The 25,348-nt window shown below is 36.4% G+C and overlaps 2 protein-coding genes across 4 annotated transcripts; one reads left to right on the top strand and one right to left on the bottom strand.

The window, feature by feature from the left end:
* Positions 1-22: 22 nt before the first annotated feature.
* LOC139132865 (glutamine amidotransferase-like class 1 domain-containing protein 1) lies at positions 23-13,158 on the bottom strand. Of its 2 annotated transcripts, XM_070699211.1 has the most exons (8): positions 13,001-13,157; positions 11,937-12,013; positions 10,394-10,499; positions 9,759-9,866; positions 9,033-9,130; positions 2,844-2,937; positions 2,057-2,168; positions 23-1,338 (listed from the first exon to the last, which is right to left on the bottom strand). In XM_070699211.1, the coding sequence occupies exons 1-8, from the start codon at positions 13,050-13,052 to the stop codon at positions 1,314-1,316; spliced, it is 672 nt and encodes a 223-aa protein (XP_070555312.1). In that variant the 5' UTR covers positions 13,053-13,157; the 3' UTR covers positions 23-1,313. The 2 variants fall into 2 exon arrangements, with proteins under 2 accessions (XP_070555312.1, XP_070555323.1); XM_070699222.1 differs by lacking the exon at positions 23-1,338 and having other exon boundaries at positions 2,053-2,168; positions 13,001-13,158.
* Positions 13,159-13,170: 12 nt separating this feature from the next.
* LOC139132863 (uncharacterized) lies at positions 13,171-21,660 on the top strand. Of its 2 annotated transcripts, XM_070699184.1 has the most exons (11): positions 13,171-13,664; positions 14,521-14,552; positions 15,328-15,394; positions 15,519-15,608; positions 15,833-16,605; positions 17,105-17,187; positions 17,548-17,654; positions 18,548-18,759; positions 19,100-19,167; positions 19,842-19,937; positions 20,754-21,660. In XM_070699184.1, the coding sequence occupies exons 1-7, from the start codon at positions 13,282-13,284 to the stop codon at positions 17,650-17,652; spliced, it is 1,533 nt and encodes a 510-aa protein (XP_070555285.1). In that variant the 5' UTR covers positions 13,171-13,281; the 3' UTR covers positions 17,653-17,654; positions 18,548-18,759; positions 19,100-19,167; positions 19,842-19,937; positions 20,754-21,660. The 2 variants fall into 2 exon arrangements, with proteins under 2 accessions (XP_070555285.1, XP_070555296.1); XM_070699195.1 differs by lacking the exon at positions 15,519-15,608.
* The last annotated feature ends 3,688 nt before the right edge of the window (positions 21,661-25,348 follow it).

Below are 25,348 nucleotides of genomic sequence, written 5' to 3'. Positions count from 1 at the left end.
AATTGATGAATTTTCTTTGTGTGTAGTTCTTAGGGTGTAGGTGTCATTAATCTTTATTTGTCTTTTTGAAGACCACAATCTGAAAGCCTCTCTGTGGACCTTCAAAATTGTATAATCTTACAAATGTTATAGTTATTGGTTATGGTTGCCATATTTTTGTGACAACATTGTTTAGAAATTAAATTTCTATTTTATATCCATCAACTATCAAAGAATCAAAGGCATCCTGTAATAAAGTGGTGTCAGAATTTGAATCATGTGTTGCACATGGAGGGTGCAGCACAAGTTGTAAAAGAGTTTCTACTTTATATACTGACATGTAAAATTGGAAGCAATGTGATACATTTGTAACCAGATCAATCTTTCTTAAAATGGGAACAAAACATCTATTTGCATCAACATACTTTATTGTACATATATAGTCTCTGTAATATTTCAGTAAATCTAATTAACATTGATTATTAAAAATGTATGTGAAATAAAAAAATTGTGACAAAAATAAATGATAATGCAGTCTGAATGTATAACGTCTTTTGCTTTAGAGAAGTTGTTTTACAAAACATATGAATATCAACAATAAAGGTTGACAAACTACGTAAATTTTGTTGATATTATTCATTCGATAGAAGATGGTGACCTATTTTACTCATCAGATACCTAACATATCTGTACTGGAAAAAAAAACATTGCTTTTTAACAATCAAATGTTCATCAGGGGATCTGTTGATAATTCTCCACTGTACATAAAGTATGGTGTCTGAAAGAAAAGTGGTTGTCCAATATCATTGTCTTCAGGGGCCCATTGCAGAGTAGCCTTTATAGGGTTGTCATGATAATCCTGAAATGATGTCTCATTAACAATTTTGACAGTCATTTTTACGTAACTCTAACCAGCCTGACTGAATTTGTATGGAAGCTGACAATTATTACAGCATGTTGTACTGTATTTAACATTATATATCACTTTTAAGTGTCATGTAGGGTAAAGACTAGCATGCTCATGAAGCACTGCATACATACACATACATCACACTGCATACATATGACGCAACATCATATTTCATACATATCACACACACATATTGCATACATATGATACATACATCTTATTACATGCATATGACATATACATCATATTACATATGACACATACGACATGTAATATTCTGCATTATACTAACATTACATCAGCCAACATTACAGTGTAGTATGGAACTCAATATTAAAAGTTGAAGGGATACACGGGTAACACAGTTTTCCAAATGCGTTCACATTGTATATAAGTTCTTCATTTTCATCTAGATCATCTGTTGTCACTTCCCAGCCAGCTTACTCTGCCTGAAATGACAAAATAAATAAATAAATACACAGACTGTAAAATGACTAGCTTAAGTGAGACGGCAACATTGCAATTTATAATGGACATCATTAGTCGCAGTTTCCTTTTTCAAAGAATAGGCAGTAAGGCTGTATCAGAATCAACAGCCATCCAGAATGTCTTGGCAGAATCCTTTTCAAGGATGAGAGAGAGAGAGAGCGAGAGTCATTGGATACTGAACTCAGGCAAGCAGGTTAAACTACTGTACTTTTGGCAGCGGCACATTCTAGCAAGCACTTTGTCTTATCCATACATCATGACAATGTGCCTTTTATATCCTGTTTCTCTTCTTTGCTTTACAACAGCGTGGCAAATCACTTCATTTTGGCAAGTTTTGGAACTTATACAGCGTTTCTCAGAGTACTATCGTCTATCACTATATGAATGTATTTTGCCTCATGATGTCTGCAGGGTGGGCTAAACTGACTCTTCACAGTGTCACATTAGTTTACTCTGACACAGGGAGATTTTTCATACTGGTGAAAAGCCGATCCAAAGAAATTTCCAGAAATTCCTAAATCGACTCAAAGCACTGAGAAATTTAAATAAGATGGCACACCGCACAGAACTACTACATTGATCTTGCTACTAGACCGTGATGACTGTACCAATTGACATTATCACATGAATGCATCACTAGGCAGATGGTTGCATTGATAAAATGCAAATGAGACTCACCTGGCATTGCTTAGAAGTATAAGATTCTGCACAGCTGTGAGAGTGGATTGCTCATTTTGACCTGTGATGAGATGTCTGTCTACTACCACGTGTACGGCGTCTGGCTCACTGGCTGCAAAGATTGAAAGGTGTGAAGGTCAAAGGGAATGACCACTATAGACCAATTGTTGAGATTCAGAGATACACTGAGAAAAACAAGTTTCATCAAAGTGCCGGGTGTGCAGAGATCTGCCACTGTCATGACTTTTTAGACCAACTTTTACACATGTGGTGCAACTATTTGCTTATTTTAAATAATCACAATACTTTTTGACACATAAAATAATTTGAATTTGAATTGAACTACTTTTAATTTGAATTCCTGATTATATAATTTATTCAACCAAAACCATGAAGTTGTGGCCTATTTTGTTGTATTTTCAGTATTACTGAACTCAGCCACATTACAAACCGAGGCACAATGTCTTGGTCAGACTTTCAGCTAGAGTAGTAAAAATCAAGAAATCTTGGATATTCAGTCCAATTGACTCTGAGACATGTTTACAGCATTCTCTTCTGCTTCAGATAAGGGCAGAAAAAAATTTCAGAAGCACATTTTCACAGCCTTCTTTCAACAAAATCATTCGTATTACACTTTTGTCACAATGACAGAATGACAGAAAAACTTCAGGAAGGAGTACGCAATTCTAACTTAACATGTAGAATACAGCTTTGACGGCTTGGGTCCAAATTCTGAGGAGAAAGGAAATCCGTCAGACCCTAGAAAATAAATTTAAACTCAACTTACCACTGTAGTTTGCTCCGGCATCTTTGATGTAATCCTCTAAAATGATAGGCATGGTGGAAAGGTCTGGTCCCCTTGCTAACTCGAACACTGAGGGCTGAAAGTCAAGGATCAAAGAATATAAGGTTGACATATCAAAAGTGTCTGTCATGATATAACCTTTCCTATGACAAATGTAAGATTTTTCCAAATTTGCATATAACCTTTGACCTCAAGTTATGATTGAAAGGAAAGTGAGCCAGTGCATGCCTCTCTTATAGATGACTCAAGTACACAATTTTTCTCACTGTGTCATTACAGTCAACCATTTGCCTAGGGCTGTACTCAAGCATCTTCGGCATCATAGGCGAGCGGCGAATCCACAAAAAGGGCCTTATTTTAGGAGTTTAATGTACCCACCTTACATACGGCCACATCATACATCATTTGAAAGCTTATTATCTCTACTTTAAGAAAATTGACGATGTGGAGCTGCCAAGTAGGGCCATAACCTCCTAATTTGCATAATTAACAAGGGTACCCAATTTGCATAAATGCGATATAATATTTGAAATTTATTGTTAACTTCTCTAACGATACGTTTAAACTATCGAGTGATATATCATATGAAAGGTCTTTCCATGTAAAATACAAAATGGATATTCAAAGAGATATTGAAATTGATTATACTGAAATATTTTCATGTTTATATGGAAAACAATATTTTCCCGTATTGAATAACAATATTTTAAAAATTTGAACACATACAGCAACAACACACAGCCACACCATACGTCATTTGAAAGCTTATTATCTCTACTTCACGAAAATTGACAATTTGGAGCTACGAAATCGGGCCATAACCCCTAATTTGCATAATAAACACGCATACCCAATTTGCATAAATGCGATATAGTATTATAAATTTATAGTTAACTTTTCGAAACATACGTTTAAACTATCGAGTGATATATCAAATGAAAGGTAGTTACATGTAGAATACAAAATGAATATTCAAAGAGATATTGAAATGGATTTCACTGAAATATTTTCATATTTATATGGAAAAAATATTTTCCCCTTTAGAATAACAATATTTTGAAAATGTTAACACATAGAGTCCTATCATACAGCCACATCATAAGTCATTTGAAAGCTTATTATCTCTACTTGAAGAAAATTGACAATGTGGAGCTATCAAGGAAGGCCGTACCCCTTTATGTCCATAAATTACACTGGTAAGCAATGTGCAGAAATGAGATATGAAATTAGAAAATTCATTGTTAACTATTCTAAACACACTTTTACACTATCGAGTGATATATGGTCTGTGGTGATGGTAATTGCATGTAAAACATAAAAATTTATATCAAAAGTGATATTTGAATTAATTTACGGAAATATTTTCATATTTCTGTCGAAATAAATATTTCCTCTTTATAATAATGGTATTTAAAAAAATTAATTTAAGTATCAATGCAACAAAAAGATCCACACGAAAGACACTATTGTAGTTGTTGAAATGTAGCTTTGTAGCTGAAACAATGTGTCAGAGTAAGCTACAGTCAAAGTAATGGCATGATTTATGATCCAAATCATTCATGTCATTTCCAGTAAATCTAGTAATTGTTGGAATTCATCATCCTCTTCTTCACCAGCATTGTCATGAGTGAAAGGGTTGCCACAGTTATCGCTGCCTTGGCAGGAACAAAGGTCTGTGCAGGGAAGATTAATTCGACAGCAGACACAATTGGTGACATGTAATAAGAGAAAGCAGCTCCGCAATTCGTTCATATCTTAGTTGTTTGAATTTTGTGTACGGTACATGTGTATATTGTAAGTGTATATTATGTTATATTTGGCCGTTTTATGTATAGTGTTGATTTGCCATGGCGAGACGCAACCCTAATCTACGTGTTCTGCCCTATGGGATAGCATGACTAATGTGACACTGCGATATCCTTTGATGCTACCTTTCGAGAGTACTGAGTTGTCTTCATCAGTCCTTCATTTTCTTTTGGTGAAACATGTGCACTGATTGAATGATTGTAGGTGTTACCAATCGAGTTGTTCCACTGAAAGTTCAGTTTGTTCAAGTACGGAAGCTAGGATGTCTACTGTTCGTTCAGGCTGTATTTGTGTAAGCTCATTTGAATCGGAGATCGGACTGTTGTAGGTTTTGTGAAGTTTGGCATCATCGTAACGCTTATATTACCGTTTCTTATGTATGTGATTAGGGCACGCTCACAAATAACGGTGAGAGGCAGAGGAATTCGGGTTTGAATCGAAAATTTGGGAGATTGTAGAGGGGTACTTGGAGATTTTGATCAGCATATAGGGGACCTGAAAATGTTTTGGTTCCCTTTTACGATTTACGATTCCAAGGAAATTTGAAATTAATTTAATGAAAATTTAATAACATTTAAATGTCATCCGATTGTCCAAAGTAGTAATAATTTAACAGATTTAGAATCGTTTGGTCGCATTTCATTACTTTTATCTCGAAAATATCTTGTATTCTCTATTGCCTTGTTGTTGCATGATTGTTCTAATGTATCGTAATGTTTCGCGTTTAACAAGGCCCTTGAATGTTGCCGTTTGGTTTCGTGAACCGCAATGTATCTGTTGGTTTTGTGTGTGTTTTGCAGTCGAGAATGTCCTCTTTGTTCCACCGATGACCTTTATAGATAATGAGGTCTAACGATATGATTTCTTGAGAAGAGCTTTCGAAAATTTGAAAGTATGATGCATTTTTTCATGTTTGATATGAATTCATTAAGCTCGTGTTGAGTTCCAATTAGAATCATACATCGTTTCTGAATCTCAGTCAGAGCGATATTTGTTCAGTGTGTTGCTGCTGAATTATTCTCATTTTGTCTTGTGAAATGTAATGTCGGGAATTTCTGGTAAAACTGGAGATCTCGTACCGCACCCAAATACATGACGGTAAAATTCACTGTTGACTTGAAAGTGTTGTTTTTCAAGATTATTTTCAGCATAGCTATCATGTATTTTGTTTGTTGGTTGTTTGATTATGCAATCATTTGATGATCTTTCCTGATTTAATGCTCTGTCGACTGATTCCATTGGTTCATTGTGCGTTGTATTAGTGTACATTGAAACAATGTCTAGTGTTACCAATGTCGCATTGGCCGGAACTTTATTGTCTCAATTTTCCGTGTAAAATCAGTCGTATCTTTGATGTATGTTGTTTATTTCTTCACGATTTATTTGAGAAAATAGTCAATGAATTTTGATCTGTGAAAGGTTGGACTGCATCATCCACTTATAATTGGACGGCCGACGAACTTTCCTCGTGGGCGTCATTTTGTTCACTTGTATTTTAGCATAAGGTACCAACTTGTAAGTGGTGCTAGTGTTTTACTCTCGACTAGAATAATCGCCATGGCTAATTAACACTTTATATAAAACAGCCAAACATAATATACACTGACAATATACACAATATCATACACAAAATGCAAACAACGAAGATATGAACGGTGTGTTGAGTTGCTTTTCCTTCATTATATGACAATAAATACGATAAATGAAATATGGTGCCTTCCGTCTACATATTCCACAGAACTGAACTGAAAATACAGATGTAACACAGATGTAGTAACCAATGATGTCTCCATCAAACAAGATTTCTAGAGAAATTGAAACAAAAATGACATCAATAATACAAAAGGGTCATTCAACACACAGCTATTTATAACAAGATTGGAACACTATTTGGGATAATTGGATGGTGAAGTAATGTCGGTTTAATTTGCAAATTTAAGCTCATCTGCTTTTCTTTTACTTGTAATGTTTTTAAGAGTAACTTGTTATATTTCAACACTTAACTATAGAGCACAAAACACGCTTTAGAAAATTTGCAAAATATGAAGACCCAATTATCGCAAAATAGTTCCAATTGGTTTTATGTATTCTTGTTGTTCAGCTATATGGGAATTAGACAGGAAAATGTTCCAGTTTTCGTATCCTTAATAAACAAAAAATCAATTGCAAAACAAATTCAGATATTTATCCCCAAACTTTAGCATTATTCGTTATTAGTACACAATATTTTGAATATTATAAACTAGTCAAAACGTTTACGATTTATTGAAAATATTCAATAAGAATATTTTGAATACACGTTTGGAGTTCATGATTCTATTCTACATGCAAATACCTATCATTTGATATATCACTTGATAGTTGAAAAGTATGTTTAGAGTACTTTACAATTGATTTTTGTAATTTTATATTGTATTCATGAAAATTAGGTACCCGTTTGCATTATGCAAATTAAATCATTACAGCCCTATTTGTCAGCTGCATATCGTCGTTTTTCATGAGGCAAAGATAATAGGCTTTCAAATAACGTTTGATGTGGTTGTGTGATGCGGTTCTATGTGTTAAAATTATTATAATATCGTTATTAAAAAGGGGAAAGTATATTGTTCTACATTAGTACGAAAAAATTTAGTAAAATCATTTTAATATCTCTTTGGATATCCATTTTGTATTCTCCGTGCAAATACCTTTCATTTGATATATCACTCGATAGTTTAAAGTATGTTTATAGTAGTTAATAAATTTCTAATTTTATATCGCATTTATGCAAATAGGGTACCCATGTAAATTATGCAAATTAAGGGCCACGTCCGTACCTGACAGCTCCACATTGTCAATTTTCTTGAAGTAGAGATAGTAAGCTTTTAAATAACGTATGATGATGCTGTAAGATTTGGCTTTTTGTATTAAATGTTTTAAATATTGTTATTGAAAAGGGGAAAATATCTTTTCAATATAAATATGACAATATTTCAGTAAAATGAATTTAAATATATTTTTGGATGTCTTTTTAGTATTCTACATGCAAATACCTTTCATTTGATATATCACTCGATAGTTTAAAAGTATTTTTCGAGTAGTGAATAATAAATATCTAATATTAATCGCATTTATGCAAATTGGGTACCCGTGGGACTTATGCAAATTAGGGGTTACGGCCGTACTTGACAACTAAATGTTGTCTATTTTCTTAAAGTAGAGATAGTAAGCTTTCAAATGATGTATAATGTGTCTGTATGATGTGGCTGAATGTGTTCAAATATTGAAGATATTGTTATTCAAAAGGGTTCAATATTTTTTTCAGTATTAATATGAAAATATTTCAGTAAAACCATTTTCAATATCTTTTTGGATATCAATTTTGCATTCTACATGCAAATATATTTCATTTGATATATCACTCGATAGTTTAAAAGTATGTTTAGAGTAGTTAACAATGAATTTCCTAATTTTATATCACATTTATGCAAATTGGGTACCAATGTGAATTATGCAAATTAGGGGGTTATAGCCCTACTTGGCAGCTCCACATCGTCAATTTTTCTTGAAGTAGAGATAATAAGCTTTCAAATGATGTATGATGTGGCTGTATGTAAGGTGGGTACATTAAGTGTGAAAAATGGGTGTGTCTGCCGCTCGCCTATCAGAGGTGCATCATGACGTGGATGAAATGCATCTGTTACCACCTTGATAGTTTGCATCGTCCATGAGACCAGGGGACACACAGACAGCCAGAATAGATTAACAGTGTTTCGTACAACACTGCTGCGTCCATAATGGTAATGCTCATTCAGAAAGAAACAGTTCAAAATTCTCATACAAACATTACAATTAAGGCTGATATGTGCCTTGGGGACAGATATTCAGGCTGTCAAATTTTTACAATTCTTTTTCGATCTATCACTTTAGGGAGCACATTTTAACTAAGAAACTTTCACTTTTTGGAAAATCTCAAGTTGTATTTTTACCCACAGAGCTAACACAGGGATGGCGGCCATTCGGACTTTCAAATATCAGTAAATGTCAGAAAATTTGTTTCTCTAGTTCCAATATTTTCACAGTGACCCTTGATTTTCATTATTGATTTGGTAAGAGAATAGTTGACAGTTTCATTGAGGAAAGTTTGAGCAAAAGTTTGAGTCTTTCACTTTCGAGGCACATACTACAATCCTCTTTGCACTCATGCTGGATTTGTGCAGACTCTCAACTGCCCAACTTCAACCTTATTTTCTCTGCCATTTCAATTAGATATGATAATATGATTCTCTGATATTTTCAATATTAAAACCAAGTTGCTGTTAAAGTAAAGAGAACTCTTTTGACTCTTCAAAGGCATAAACCTATTGAAATCATTTCAATACTTACTGCGGTCATGCAATATGAAGCAAAATTCCATGGCAGACTTGGTTCTCTCTTTGTACAACACAGAGCACCGACACCAAAACCAACTGCACATATCGGTTCTATGCAAAGAACATGGACATTATCAATTAGAAACACACGTGTCAAAAAAAACATACATCATAACGCTAAAATCATGATAAAAACAAGAACTTTCTGGGCTGAAGATATTTTGTAGGTTAACATTCAGTGAGAAATAATGGTAATAAAAATACACAAGACATTTTGGGTTGCAGAGTGAATTCTAATGATATGAAAATACCATGAACACTAAGGGTATTGCCTGGCAGCCATTTTGTTTTTCAGATGTGGTAAAACTCAATCTATACGGGTACATTGTTGTTACAAACCATGATGAGGAGTGATATGATTGAAATTTGCTTTTCAGCAATTGGAGAGGGAAAGTAATATTTGTCTGGTTTACTGGTCGTCAATACCTTACTTCTGCACTTGTGATATTCACCACATCACTATGGCGATAAATGCTCATCTATGAAGGCACAAAGAGGACTTGCTCAGATTTAGTAAGATTTTCAAAACATTACAAATGCCATATTACTATAGTCTTGTAGCCATTCACTGCATGTTGAGTCACAGAGACTACATATTGAGTACAAGCATTGTATACTAGATGATTACCATATTTGGAACTGTGATGCATTGATTTTTGAATCTACCCATGGCACTTACTTTTCTCAGCCATAAAGTGGTCCAGAATTTGTGCCAGCACGGTGTCTGATGCAAGATCATGCAGTGCTCCAGGACAACTTGGAATCAACAGCACTGAGTATCTTGAAGCTTGGCAAAGAAATAAATGACAGCAAGTCAAGTATTTACAATCAAATTTGTGTATCACCAGTACTATGCTAAAGCTAAAAACTACGGATCAGAAACATATTACAAACATCTCTAACTTTGCATGTTTCCTCTGCAGGATGGTAAACTTCAAGTCATTTAAAATTCTTGATTTTCCATTTCCTTGTAAATTTTCCAGAGACAGTTCACTGTACCATCCATCATCCGGTTTCTTGACTGGTCAATTTGTTGTGGAGCACTCTTCGTGTTGCAAATATTGTTTTCATGATGATGGGCAATTAACAACAACATTGGGAGTGAGTTTTGCACATAATGATATTCGATGAATTTGTGCTGCTTCAGTCTCTATGCCTGGAGGCAAACTCGCTTACTACCTCAATAGTGTGTGTGTGTGTGTGTGTGTGTGTGTGTGTGTATGTGTGTGTGTGAATGCATGCCTCTTCAACTTGAACTTTACTTTGTGTGTGCGTCTGTTTATCAACTCCCAAACAGGTTGGCATTTCACTTACCGTCTATTGATTGAAGACTGGTTGGATTTGCAAATGGCTTGGTTCTGAATTCATTCAGCCATCTCCGACTGTTATCGTCCTGGCCAACATATTCAATACCTCTACCCTGATTGCAGAACAGTATAAGAAATAACTGCTATCTTTTAAAACAAATAAGATCTTCTGTCTTTAAGAGGTAACATTCTTTCAGTCAAATTTATCAGGAGCTTGCTTGCTGAGATCCTTGGAGTATATTTTTTTTAGCTGTAGATCTCCAGCCTCAGACAATTTTCCACGATGATGTGGAAGGGGGCATATGGGCAGTTTTGCTTCACTGCTGATTAAAGTTTCATTCTCTAATTCCTTTCATGATATCCCTGTACGGCTTTGACTTTGTAATTTTGGTGCAAACCCGGTGGATGTGCAGTCATAGTAAGACCTGGTGTTGCTTACATTTGGTGTCAAACAAAAGCACTGACAGTACTTTGGGGATTCCGAATTGATGGGTGGATTCATGGTCGATACGTGAATGAAGTCAAACATTAAAAGGCAGTGTGCCCTGTAATTAATTTGGCACGTACACCATTTATTGAAGAAAATTGTCTCAGATGCTAGAAAAGTTTAAAGGGCCAGTAGCTGTATTTTTTTATGAATATTCAATACATTTTTGTTTGTCAATTACAGATTCTTGTTCTACTCCCAAAGGCATGAAGATAGCATTCGTATTCAGCTTGTCAACTGACAGCCTGTACATGTGTAGACTGGCACATGTCTTTTTTGTCCACTGAAGAATGTCCCCAAATCCTGTCAAAACGCCTAACACTAACCTAAACCCTAATCTTGCAGTAGTATGCACCTCGAAATTGAAAGACTTACACTTTTGCTCAAACTTTCCTCGATGACACTTTCAACCTTTCTCTCACCGAATCAAGAACAAAAATCAGCGGTTGCCGTGCAAATTTTTGTACTACAGAAACAAATAACCTAAAATTTCCCGTGTTAACTCCATGGAGAAAAATAAAACGTTCAATTTTCGAAAAACCAAGATGATGAAAAGTTTTCTTTCTCCAAGAGCTTTAAAATGAACCCCCACAAGTGGTAGATCAAAAGAGCATTGTGAATGTTTGAGAGTCGGAATATCTGTCCCGAGGCACATTCTACCTGAAACTCTAACCCTAATCCAAATCAAGAATGTGCCAGGGGCAAGTGTTCCCAGGACATTCTTCAGTGGACAAAATATTTTAGTCTTGTGCATTGTATTGTTGAAAAGTGAATTCTGATCCTGGCTAGAACTAAAATGCAAATAGTAACAGTGCATTCTACAAAAATAATTGGTGTTCCAACATGCTTTGGAGAGTAGAAAAAGAAGTAGCAATTGACATACAAAACAGAAACAGTGGAAAATCATCAAAGGTTAGAGTGACTTGCAGTTTAATAATATGTGCTGGTATAGAGATGATAAAAAGAAATATCCTGAAATTCCTTCACAGACTCAAAGGTTTGTCAGCTTGAGGGCGCCATGACCTAAAGAACGGGCAGGCTCTGAGTATACATGTATACTTACATTGGGTGTTGCAACCTGAACGCTGAATGCTGAGTGAGTTAGAGTGAATGCATGGATGAAAGACTGGGCTGAGACACCTAAAACAAAACAAATGTGGACAGTCCTTGTGAGGGGTTAACATTAGCTGTTAGGAAGGGGGGTGGGCTACAGGGGAAAAATTGTGTCAGGCAAATATTATATTACTAATCTCAAGCTATAAATGAAATTTTGTACCAGAAGCGAAGATATTATTTTGAAAAGGAGAGCAGGTAAAGGTACCCATCGATTATTTTAAACTAACATCAATAACTTTACCCTTTAGAGAATGGATGCCGCAAAACATAAGGGAAGAACCATTTGATCTCTGGGAGGAAGTGGAGGAAACGGGTATGACTGCTTTTTTTCCATCATTGTGACAGCACTTTGTTATTGTAAATCTATTTTTTCTCAAGTCATTACAGGATGAAATCATTTTTTTCCTCCGCTTGCCGGGAATCTTTTCTCCTCAAAAGTCCCTACCTCCCCAGAAATCAAATGAAATGGTTCTCCCCGATGACCACTACGGTCCTACTAAAAACTGCCCGGCACTGCCCGGCGACACTCAGGGCACTTGTGCCGGGCAGTGCCGTGTGTGTCGCCTGGCGGTGCCGGGCAGTTTTTAGTATGACCCGATCACGGTATAGGAATGGCCCTCGATCGCACAGAACATTACGACCCACAGCCGCTGGTCAGAGCCGCTGCAGTGATGTAGCCAGCGATGCTCCCCGCCGCATAAATACAGCATGCAGCGGCAGTGATAGCAATAGGCTGCATCGTGTCACTGCAACTGTAATGCAATCAGAGATTGTGGTGCCTAGTATGGTTTGGCCGTGAGAGTCTGGGCCCGGAGTCTGCGTTGGGCAGTTGGGGGCGTGTACTGTTTTGGTAGCGACTCGTGCAATGATGCCAGATCTAGATGCCGGAATTTGATCGTTATCGATATGATAACAAAGTCAAGTAGCGCCAATTCGTCCCCTTTTTCGACCGATGAAAATGTTACACGGTAGATTTACTGATATTACTGCCTAGTAACCTCTAAAACTTACCCTCTTGTGCCGAAGACGCGACAATAAGACACGAAGTCTTGGGCGCTGACATGTTGAATTGGGCATCATGGGAACAATGCCTCGTTTTCAACACATGGGTCGATGCTCTTCCGTCTTTTGCGAACCGCAGGGAAAGTTTCAGGTCAGTTAATTTGCATATTTAACGAATTTAAAGGGATATAATCGTCACGTTTGCGGCTGTGTGATATGGGTCCCATACTACGGCGTCGTTGATAAGGTAACAGCTCCCAGCATGCCTCGCGCTTATCCTAACTTTTAAAATGGCGGCTTACCCATCCCGTCCAGTGTTCAAACCACCGAAACTGGTGACAGAGGCCGAAGCGAAAGCCTACAAAACGAGGGACGCAACAAAAGTGTATCTGGGAAGATCTTACCCCAAGTGGATAGATGCGAAATCCGTGAACTATAACCAAGAATCTAACGCTGTGTTTTCATTACATTTACTCGAAATTCATCGCCTATTTTGCCGAGAATGTAATCCTTTACCACATAGTGAACGGGAATGTACATGTTTACCGAGAAGTACGGGCAGGAGATCCATAGGAGAAAACTGGGAAGAAGGTCTCCAATCAACGACATTGATAGCAGCAGGACTAGGACAAGGAATCCAACGTGCAGGAAGTAATATTTCCAACACAGAAAGGTGAGTCTTTCCTGGGACGGTAGCTCTGCGTTTCAGGGCTGTGTGTAGCTGCAGTGTACAGTAGCTCGAGGTTTTGCCATGGTATTTGGGTCGTCCGACCCAAATACCCTGGCAAAACCTCGAGCTACTGTACTGCAACTAGGATGTGTGTTACCGGCGTTATACGGCCTCCTACCACCGAGGAGCTACCTGCGGTTTTGTCTATGGCAATCTGCAGGGTTTTGGTGGGGTGGGAGGCCGTATAACGCCGGTAACACACAGCCCTGCTATGCAGAGCTACTGGGCGGATGTTCACCGTGTACGCGTACACAGACTGCCACAGTGTGTGCGATATTTCTGTGTTCTCCCTCGCTTATGTTGTCGCTCGTAGTTGTTGTGTGACATGGACCCGGCATGGATTGCCATGGAACATTGGCTTTGACTGTTCCTTTTTCAATTCTCCACCACAAAAACCACTTCGATACATTTCAACGGTCACAAGCTAGCCGGACGATTTGGCAGACGGCGCTGCCATAGCCGGGCACCGTCACACGCAATATACGCGAAACTTTACATGACTGTTGACACTTTGTGAAATTTACGTGTCAAGAATCCATGTGTATGGCGATGTGGTAATAATCTAATGAAGTACATAATTTCCAAGTTGATTTTGAACAAATCGATCAATCAATCAAAACGTGTCCCAAAAAGTTGGACTCAGTCCATTTATATTTCATTTGTTGATTTGTTGTTGTTGTTGTTGTTGTTGTTGACATTATTGGAAATTACTTTGTGCAAGTAAGCTTATATTGTAGAAAAGTGTCTCCGTGTTCAACAGATTACAAAATGACCAGTTATTGTTGACTATTTTTTGTAGTTTTCCTACACCAATTAAAAGCAGGGAATCAGGTAATTGTATGTGCAAAACAGTGTGTGTGTGTGTGTGTGTGTGTGTGTGTATATATATATATATATATATATATATATATATATAGTTATATAGTTATATATAGTTATATATTTATATATATAGTTGTAATGTACATTTACATTTGTTTGGAAACAGAGCTCAAATAAAGACTATAAAATTGCCCAGGATAGCTCAATTTTGATAATCTACTGTTAGCAATTTTACATATGTTTTGGCAAGTAAAATGTGAGCTTACCAAAATGGCATTTGCAAGAGTCAAATTTGAGCCACACAAGAAAATAATAAGAACACATGTAGAGTTGCATATTTTGACTAGCCTATTGATTAGAAAACCAATTTTCATGGCTTTGTAAACAGTAAATGAATACTAAAATTTTTTTAAACTTTAAAATCTGGATGGTATACATGTATAAATTTATCCTTTTCAATGGAGGATTAATTTGCATGTATTTTGTATATCAGAACTGTTAGCATGCTGTGTAGATCATTTTGATTTTTATGTTTAAAATTTTACAATAATTTCGATCAATTATTTTACCTTTTTTATGGGTATGTACTATACATTCCTGTTTTTTTAATCATAAATAGCACTTTATATTATTAATTAATAATCTAATAATTTGCTTATACTTTTATGGGCAGACTATCAATGTGCTATTTAAAGAGAATTATGGTAATACACATACAACAATGAAATACAATAGAATACTTTGTGTATATTGAACGAATGTCAAATTTTGTTTGTAATTTCAGATTCAAGCTTTCTTCCTCTTGCATCGTCTACTCCTATGCAAGTAAAATCATGTGGACAATCTGTGAGGTACGATACTTGATTTTTTCACTGAAATAAATGTTGCGTTGATATTTCACAGTGATATCATTAGCATCTACTCTTAAATTTCCACTGATATTATAATGTATTTATAATATTTTACTTGTACCAGAATTGGCTGTGACAGTGAATCTGAAGACACACATACTGCCAGTGAAGATGAAGACGAAAGAGAGTTTGCTGTCTCTTTCGGAACTCTAGGGTTAGTTACCCTCCTTGGGGTGCTGATACATTTTATTATCTTTTTTCCCTGGATGTAAATGTAAGATAGCTACTCAATGTCAACTTTCCAGGCAAAAATGTTGATTGATCTCTCTGAGTTCCTTTGTAGTCTTTTGAACTTAAAAATGCACGCTATACTAATTGCAGTTGTTGTTGTTGATATTGGCTATTAGTAAATTCATACTTATTCAATCATTTCTTCAGAAATGACAAGAACATGTCGCTTGAGGAAGTTGTCTTTGATACAGAACAGTATGGAACAGATGACAATGGTGCTGCAGAAGCTGGAGATGATGTGACCAATGCCATGGATGTAATTATTGCAAAGAAGTGCTTGGCTTTTGTTCCAGCAATACTTAACTTGCTGAAACGTGCCTATGGGGATATGTGTGCTCGGCAGGGATGTCAAAGGAGACTTTTATACAGTACAACAACAGTAGGCACTGCACTTACTGTTGTTTGGAGTTGTTCTGCAGGTCATCTTGGTGGAAGATGGCAGTCTCAACCTCGTTTTGATGGCATCTTTGCTGGCAACCTACAAACTACTGCCTGTATCTTACTGTCTGGGAATAGCTTCAGGAAGATTGAACTGCTCTTTAGGTTTGCCAATATAGCTTGTATCTCTGCCAGTACATTTTTACGGGTACAAAAACTGTATGCAGCTCCCGCCATTCAGAAGTACTGGGAAGCCATGCAGTTGGAGTTAACAGGATCTTTTCATGGACAGAAGGTGGTTCTGTGTGGAGATGGTCGTAATGACTCACCAGGACACTCAGCCCAGTATCTGTCATATAATGTGGGTGACACATCCAAGCAGGTTATTCTCCACACAGAGACTGTTGATGTGCGAGAAGTTAATGGAAAAAGTCCAAATATGGAACGTTTGGGCTTTGACAGATCTATGGATAATTTGACAGGAATGCTGGACATTGGAGAAATGATAACTGACGCTCATACACAGATAGCAGCAGCCATGCGTAAGTTGTGGTCAATATGTATATTGTTAGTTTGTGACTGCTTTATTTGAAACACCAATTTTCACTGTATAAAGGGAACTATGAGCACACTTTTTATTTGACTGAACACCACACTGTAGTATACACTGTTAGTGTGTGCTCCACATGTCACCTAAATTTCAGTGTAGTGGTGTATGCACACAACCAAACGCAAACTTTCTGTAAATGTGTACAAAGTACAAGAATGGTACAAATGGTAATGGACAGATTTCTCTAAACTCTAATCATGCAATCTTTGTCTCTGTATTGCAGTGTAGCTGTTATGCAACAGTCTTCAGACAATTCTGTTTGCAATTATTATGAGCAAAGTGTGTAATTTGATTATCTGCCTAGGGTGTCAGAATTCTGGTCTTCAAAATACATGTATTACTTATAGTGTTATACAATAACAGCATTTGTTCATCCACTGAATTATATATGTTATGTTATGTTGACTAAGCATTTTTTTACCAAATTTCAGGACACTGTGAAAAATATTCAGAAATCAAGCATTCTTGGGACATATGGCATGGGGGCAAAAATATTCACAAGAAAATCTTAGAGGTGAGATAGTGTTAGATTTTATTTACATGATAGTGCATTGCAAACCTACTGGTAATATTGTTCATCAGATGAGTTATTTTCAGTATTTGATTATCAAATTTAAGTGTAACGTGAAAGAAAACTTATTACACTTTTAACTTGCAGTATTTGTTAGTTTTATAGTATTTGCTAATGAAAGTTGACATTCTGAATGGAAAGTTGCATTTATTACAGCAATAGACTGCTAATAGGTGCAAATAGTCATGAAACTTTTCATTGTAATTTTAGAAATGTAAATGAAAATATTTTTGAAAACCAGACTCTTTCTTTCCAAAGTAAAACAAAAAACAAAACTCTTTAACATTGTCTAATTTTTGGCAGGCATCCAAACAAAGAGCTTGCAAGGATCTACTTCCCTGGGCAAATGCATTGAGGAATCATTTTGGTATGCTGCAAAGGAATGCAATGGCAATGAGAGAAAGATGAAGGTATGTTGTTTAATGCTGATTTTGTTTCCTGCAATGACAGGGCTCGAAATTAGCGGTAGTCTCGCGTCCACAGACTACCAACTTTTCTCTGGGGCTACCAAAATCCATTAAATGGTAGCCCAAAGGGACTACCAAAGCCTGGGACATAAAATCCAGTCAGTATTTGGCGTGCCATGTCCGGTCTGTCACTTTAGGACCAGCTAAATGCAGTCAAACCCAGCTGGACAAAGAAAGGCCTGAAGAAGACGACCATGCGGCGGAACTTTACAACAAAGTTTCTATATCTGTACTGCCATACTTGAATGACAGGCACAGGAAGTGATAGCCAATGAAAATGCATTTTGATCATAATATATCAATCACAATTACACAGAAATTATATGCCTCCTCCCTACAGACAGCCCATTGTCTATTTTTAGACCTGCTACAATATGTCTCAGTGCTGAGAAGGTCGAATCATTGTCATGACGACTATCAGAATTTGCATACAACTCTGAGAGTGAATTTTGAGTTGTCAATAGGTCACCAAACTTTTGAGTATCACTAACGTCCATTATACCTGTTTCCTTGGGTATTAAAGGTGTGCAATATTCATATCAAATGACTAGAAAATTCACTTTATGGGCAGAATCTTGAAAAATAGCTTTTTCTTGTCTGGTTAACAAAAAGAGATATCCCTGAACGAAAGTATGCATGGGCTACCAGCCATTGTCACTGGACTAACAACTTCAGAAAATGGTAGTCCACGTGAACTACCAGGGAAAAAAGTTAATTGCGAGCCCTGAATGATACCCTGCAACAGATACACAGATACCCTGCAACTGGCAGTCCTCAATTTATGTTAATCTTTATAATACGTATGCAAGTTTGCATTTCTTTGTATATTCTTTCAGGCCATTTGGTTTGGCATACTTCACCATGTAGTTGATGAACATGAGTGGATTCTCAATCATGATGGAACATATGGAAAGTGTGGACATGGTCCGCTCAGTGATGGTGAACGAATACCATGGTTGATAAAAGGGTCACCGTCACATGTAGCACTGCAAAAGATTGTAGAAGACAAGCGTCTAATGAAAAATGTCCCTTACTATGTCAACTTTCGGTAAAAGTTTATATTTTGTAGTACTATCACTGCAATGAAAATTTTCGAAGTTCAGAACATACATGCCACTTATGCAAGTGTCAAAATTAGTATGCTAAGAAATTTATTTGTCGTGATTTTGCTGTGAAATCAGTATTTGTCATTCCATATCACCAGTATCCATAACAAGCCTGTATCACTTTACCACACAGCTTGATTTACATATACATTTACACAGAAACAGCATTTTATTCAAAAATATACAAATGAAAAACGATCTTGCTTGTTTTGGTCTAGGATGCGTATGATATTTAGCATATTACTGCATGCAAATTTTAAATGTATCCTTTTTTTATTTCAGACATACTGGATTCTTAGAATCCTTCCACAGCCATCTTTGATGTATGCACCAAAGCGCCTTTCATATTCGTAAGTGTTTATTGCTTGTTTCCTCAAAATTTTAAGTCCAAACTGTTACATTACACTGATATGTAGCGTTCACAGGGTTTAAGCTGTATTGCATGGAACATACTGTTGTTCAGTGGGATATGTCAGTATTGTCAGATGACACAAGATAGTACAAATAATCTTTGGTGAATCATATTACTTTGAATTGCATAGTTATAGAATCTCATGGAAAACACATTCTACCAATACAAGTAAATTCTTTGTTCTGTGTCAAATCAAAATTATGAAAGGTATATGGCCCAGAAGATCAAAGCATACTCTTACAGTTCACAATATTTGACAAAAGTTTTAGTTAAGGAATAAAGCTAAGCTGTACTTCCCTATCAAAATTCAGTGTGTGTGGTCATTCTTGGCAGCATAAAAATGTACCTACTTCAGTATTATACACTTTCTACTGTAGTGTGCATGAACACCATTCCACTAGTATATGTGGATCATTCCTTTTGATCATGAATTCCGGAAATGTTTTCTACGTACGTTTTTCGGAGACGATGACATTTCCAATGACCTATTGATGGAAATATCATTTATAAGTGGAGATGTTATTTCTATTCTCTTACCACTGTAAGTCTTATTATTGTAATCTCGTATCAGGAATGTAGTATTCACCGATATCCATCTTACAAATGTTTCAGTTTTGTTGGCTACAAAGCACGGACAGTGTTGGCTGCTATAGACTTCAACAAACATGCAAATCGGCAGAAAGAAGTTGCAGTAGATGGACAACAAAGGTAATGTACCTGTACACTGTCATTTTCAAGGTTGCCAAAGTTTTTAAAGCTGTAGTGTCTTTGAGTCTGCCAACAAACCCAACTTAGAATGTATTTGTTTAACTGCTCTTGCTGAGTTTGGACATTTTCACATCTGAAAATGAACTCATTCTTCAGCAGTAAACCATGTTCATTGTACATGCATGAGTTTGTTGACAGCTGAATACTATGCACTTTATCTAAGTGTATTGATTGGAAGCAGAAACAACACTCAACACGTGTCTTTTCATTATATGTGTGTTTATGACTTTTTTCGTTTGTGAATTCATTTACATGTTTGTGTTTGGTCATGTATGTGTATGTGTTTCTGGTATTTGTGTTCAAGATATGCATTCAGGTTTGTGCATGATGTGTAATTTTCCTATGACAATTGCTAGCCGCTATTGAACCCTCAGGGATGGGGGGTGGGGGCACTCTTGATATTTTCATATGGGGTTGTGCCACCTGAGTTCAATACATATACCCACGTATATTCAAAAAATATGACCCATTGTTGTTAGGAATTTCTTTGATAAATTTGGGGAATTTTCACCTTTATTCTGTTACATGTTAAGGTTTGCCTTTTTATCAAACAATGTTTAGGGGTTTTTGTATGAAAAATCAACCCATAATTAGAGATTTTTTCAGAAAAATTGACCCATGTTTAGGGATTTTTTCATGAAAAAGTTACCCATTTGGGTGGCACATACACATACACCTTTTTTATGGGAGTACCCCCCCCTCCCTGAATAGAACCAAGGTCAAATCACTGATAAATATCATTACATTCTTTTGCAGGTACTATTGCAAGTATTCAAAGATGTCAAAGAGGTTTTATCCAGTACCTGTGGTAGCCAAAAAGAAGTATGACTACATAAATGACATTCAGCAGCAGATTTTTGAAATGCGCCTTGGAGTAGAAGGTCATTTATCTCAGTATGTTCCACCAGCTGAAAATGATCCCTGTCATCTACATACCAGACTGTCAATGATGAACCCTCCAAATATTGCTGACTTAGTAGAAGCTCATAAGAGCAGGTTTGCGAAGTCCAAACATCAGAAGAGTCCGTCTAAAGGAGATCTATCTCAGATACGAAGGAACATCTTGCCTTATACATTGGACATTGGACACTCTCAATAAACACAGATTCAGCAGTTTACTTACATTTGTGAAAATGACACTCACACTTTTGTGCACTAGCAAGGATGCACATGTTGTATAATAGTTTGTGTGACAGTTTCTGTAGGAAATATTCTATTTTCTTGTCAAGACATTGTCAAAGTTTCTCATCCTGTGTTGTTCCTGAACAACAAAAGACAACATAGACAAATAGACAAATGTCAATCTATCATAAAACATGATTTATTCTCATGCATTTGAGCATTGCAGCAGATACACATGCTACATGTTCTTTTCAAAAGGAGTAAAATTCACCAAAATAAACTCAATGTGTTGGCATCATCTGATAATTTCTGTGTTTGATATGACATTGAAACAGTGTTTTGTCAAAAGGACAAAACAGAATGTCAGAATTTTCACAAGTCCATACTAAATGCAGCCAAGTGTTATAGCATGATCTTTTAACAAAACGAAAATCTCTATATGGTATTGAAATACCCTGTTCTTGATCTGTATATGCAACTATATTGGCTATGGAATTTGTTAGTGTTAATTCACTGGTTTGAATAAAAACTAAAAATCTAACTGTTTGTTCACTAATGTCATGGATTTATTACAACAGTGTATCAAAAGCAACATTTATCTTTTGCACCATAATGTTGATTTTGAACAACCATGTATGACCAGAAGTACCAGGATGTAAGATCAAGAGTGGTTTATGAAATCAAAAGTGACACTCAACCCTAACTGTCACTAAGAGACGTATAACGAAGTACAAAAAGAAAATAAAATATAATTTTACAACAGCATAGAACTTCCGTTATATATGGCAGCAATGACAATTTTTTAAGGAGAAATGTTGCATACACGGCAGGCAATTGTGCATACATGTATCACTGAAAAATAGCTGTAAACATTTTACTCACAAAATATAAGTGGTAATGGTATAAAGTAAACATTCATTTCAAAATGTCACCACTTTTGATAAGAAATTTCCAAACAAGCAGTTTTGGAAAGATGAATTTTGATGTACACAGAGTTTACATGTGTCATGAATATGTAGGGACTGCTATCATGTTCTGGGGAATACAAAACTTTAGAGTTGGTGATTTTTTGCCGTGCATGCATGCATGCATATGTACACTGCCACATGTATACATCTTTACATCATACAAATATGCCTGTATCATGCATGTATGCACACATACATGCATGTATGTGTGTAAGTAAAATATGTATGAATGTGGCAGTGTATATACATATGTATGGCGTGTGTACATACATACAACACACACACACAATATATGCATTCTAATCCTGTACAAACAACTGTTGCAATTTGTAGATATAAACACCCTTTCTTGAAACTTAATGGTCAGTTAATAAATTTGCCCTAGTCTTGTATTTCTCCATCCCTATAGCCAACATATATGTTATTTGGACTTGGAAATTTTCTTCTGATCGCCCAAACACAACATGAAGGGACAACACGGCGGTTCCCAGCACCCAGCCTGCCATGTTGCCAGTAAATATACTGTCGATATGCAAAGTGACGAAAACAGGCGTTGTCTCTCTGATGTTCCTCAGCATATGTGTCTGCATTCCAACGCATTGCCAGTTCCAAGACATTTGCGTCAAAGACAAGGTAGTTGAACAAGCCTTTGTTAGTGATGCATCTTGACTTTGACGTGTAGCGCAGCATTTTTTCTCTGCTGTGTGGGCATATCCTGACACTGACCACACTTGCACCATGGAGGACTGGAGCCGGGGTTAGGTCCAGGTTGAGGAGCCGGGTAAGGTAATTGCTGCTGCAAATCAGCCCATGCTCCAGGCTGTCGCCTTAGCAGTTCTAATGTCAAACATTCCAATTCTTCTTTGGTTTTTTGCTGTACAAATTCCTGAAAGTTTGTAAAATCAAAAAGTTTAACTAAAAAATTTGCCAAATATCAAGATACACTATTGTTTTGATGATTAATGTACATTTTGGTGTGTCATGTTCAAAGTTTAAAAGATTTCCAATCCTTTACCAAAAGTGGCATGGGCATATATTTGAAACTCACATTTTGCAGACAAATTTGTTTTTCTGAGCAAGCAACAAATCAACATTGACACACTTTGCTCTGTCAAAGTCTGGGCAAAACTGCTCTGTTTATTGAGTAACTTGAAATAGTGCTAATACATTTGATAGATGGTTATCAAGGAAAGCAGGCATTTTATCAGGAAATCACAAAATGTAAGAACAAATTATAAAATTCATGAGCACTCTATAATGTGACAAAATTTACACAATGTTGCAAAAATTCAAATTCATATCAAGTATATCAAGCAGTGTTTTATATATATATCAATAATAGGTCAAACACCTTCATTTGTCTTTCATTTCTTCCATCATTTCTTCTGCTGTTAGATGGTGAGACTCATGACTTTCCCTAGACCTTTTCCGTGATGTGTCAGCTGATCTGTCCTCCTCATCTTCTTCTGATGTTGAGTCCTGCACAAACAATATCATCACAGACTGCATGTAAATGTCATAAACACATGTCATTCAGAAAAAAATCATGGGTACATCTGCTGACATTACTTTTAAAATTATAGTAAAGGGCTCTATTTTATTCCTAACTTTGTATTACTTTCATTGGGAGAAATATCTCCTACGCGAGGGGTTGGTTGTGTTGTTGTTCTTGAAATGGTGTTCCCTCCATGAGATACCACTTCTGATGAACAGTTAGCATTGACTTTCACTTACATGTATTCAATTTCTCATTGATCAAGTCCCTAAAAGTACTGATTTTTATGCATGTGTCCAGTTGTAGCGTATCTGCCATTAGTCTGTCTGTACAAAACTCAGAAAATTACAGAACAAATACAGACATGTTTGCTTTTGCGTCCCAAACACTGGTAGCCACAGGCTCTTGACTCAATGCAGGCGAACCGCTAGCCGTCACTGATGCAATAAAATACAAATCAGTGACGACTAGCGGTTCGCCTGCATTGAGTCAAGAGCCTGTGCTGGTAGCAATGGCGCGAGTTTTGTGAAGGGCAATATACCACACAGAACAGCACGGGTCTATAGCTCTGTACTTATCTGGCACATAATCCTACATGATGTTCAAACCCTCTACCTTATTTTCGCTGCACAAATGCAACATCGTGATATGTAAATACAGTCGCTTTCAGGCTGCAAGTCTCCTCTGCCAGCTAGCATACGCACCACACGCTACCGCGGTTTCTGCATTCATTCTCGATCTCATAGACAGTTTCAAAGTGGTATAAAGAAAGCGCGTACGTACGCACAGAGGCTTGTAGCCTACCAAACAACTGTATTTTCAGATCTTAGTGCACCCTTTCTAAATAAAACAAGCAAGTTTAGGATCAGGACCCCATAAGAATATAGTGTGCAGACAATAAAAGACACTGAAACAGCAGTGAACTCTAATACTTACTTACGGGCAGTCTATTCACACATGCACGTTTTTTTCCGCAAGTGCAAGCTCTATTGCAGTATTCATCCATGCTTTTGCATGGACATGCACCCCGTCCCCGTTTCCGAGCGCACACTCCTGAACAGTTGCACGACCTTGGCTCATTTACTCTAAGAAGGGCTTCTTCCACCTCCGTCAGTGCGAAGCTTCCATCGGCCGTCGCCATGTTTTAGGAAAATTAATGTTTGTAAACATCAATATACGCGCAGCCGCAAACGTGACGACTATATCCCTTTAATACAGTTAGAGAGCTGTACATCCAGAAATATTTGACAAAATTTGATCAAATTAGTAAAAATATCTTGATTATATAGAGATATCGACGATAGTGGAGACGTATTGCAGTTTTGTGTGAGCTGAAGCTACATATGAATATGATGATTATGACTGGCTGAAAAACAGATGATCTTGGCATAGATATTACTTATAACAGCACCGACTGCAACACTCATTGAAATTTCATTTCAAATATTTTGTAACTTTCGTTTTGCATATAGGAATTGTGTCTACAAGGAAAAGACAACATAACATACCCATATATATTGTATATTTTATTTTATTTTGTAACAATATAGTGATACAAAAATATGAAAATATTCACTCATTTCGGTGTATATCAATATCTTTACTTTGCATTGGTATTTGATTGTAGCCGACACAAAAATGATAAAACTTTATGTATTTATTTTTAAGTTTTATAATTTTAAAATTCTGTTTTGATGAAATGGTTGAGATTTCAGTTGTCGCATACGAATTTGAATTAATATCATTGCTGGATTTCAAGCTTTCTA

This window comes from Ptychodera flava, chromosome 1, assembly GCF_041260155.1.
Source record: "Ptychodera flava strain L36383 chromosome 1, AS_Pfla_20210202, whole genome shotgun sequence".
Taxonomy (NCBI): Eukaryota; Metazoa; Hemichordata; class Enteropneusta; family Ptychoderidae; genus Ptychodera; species Ptychodera flava.
Note: the sequence above shows the minus strand (reverse complement) of the source record. Positions and strands in the feature narration are given on the sequence as shown.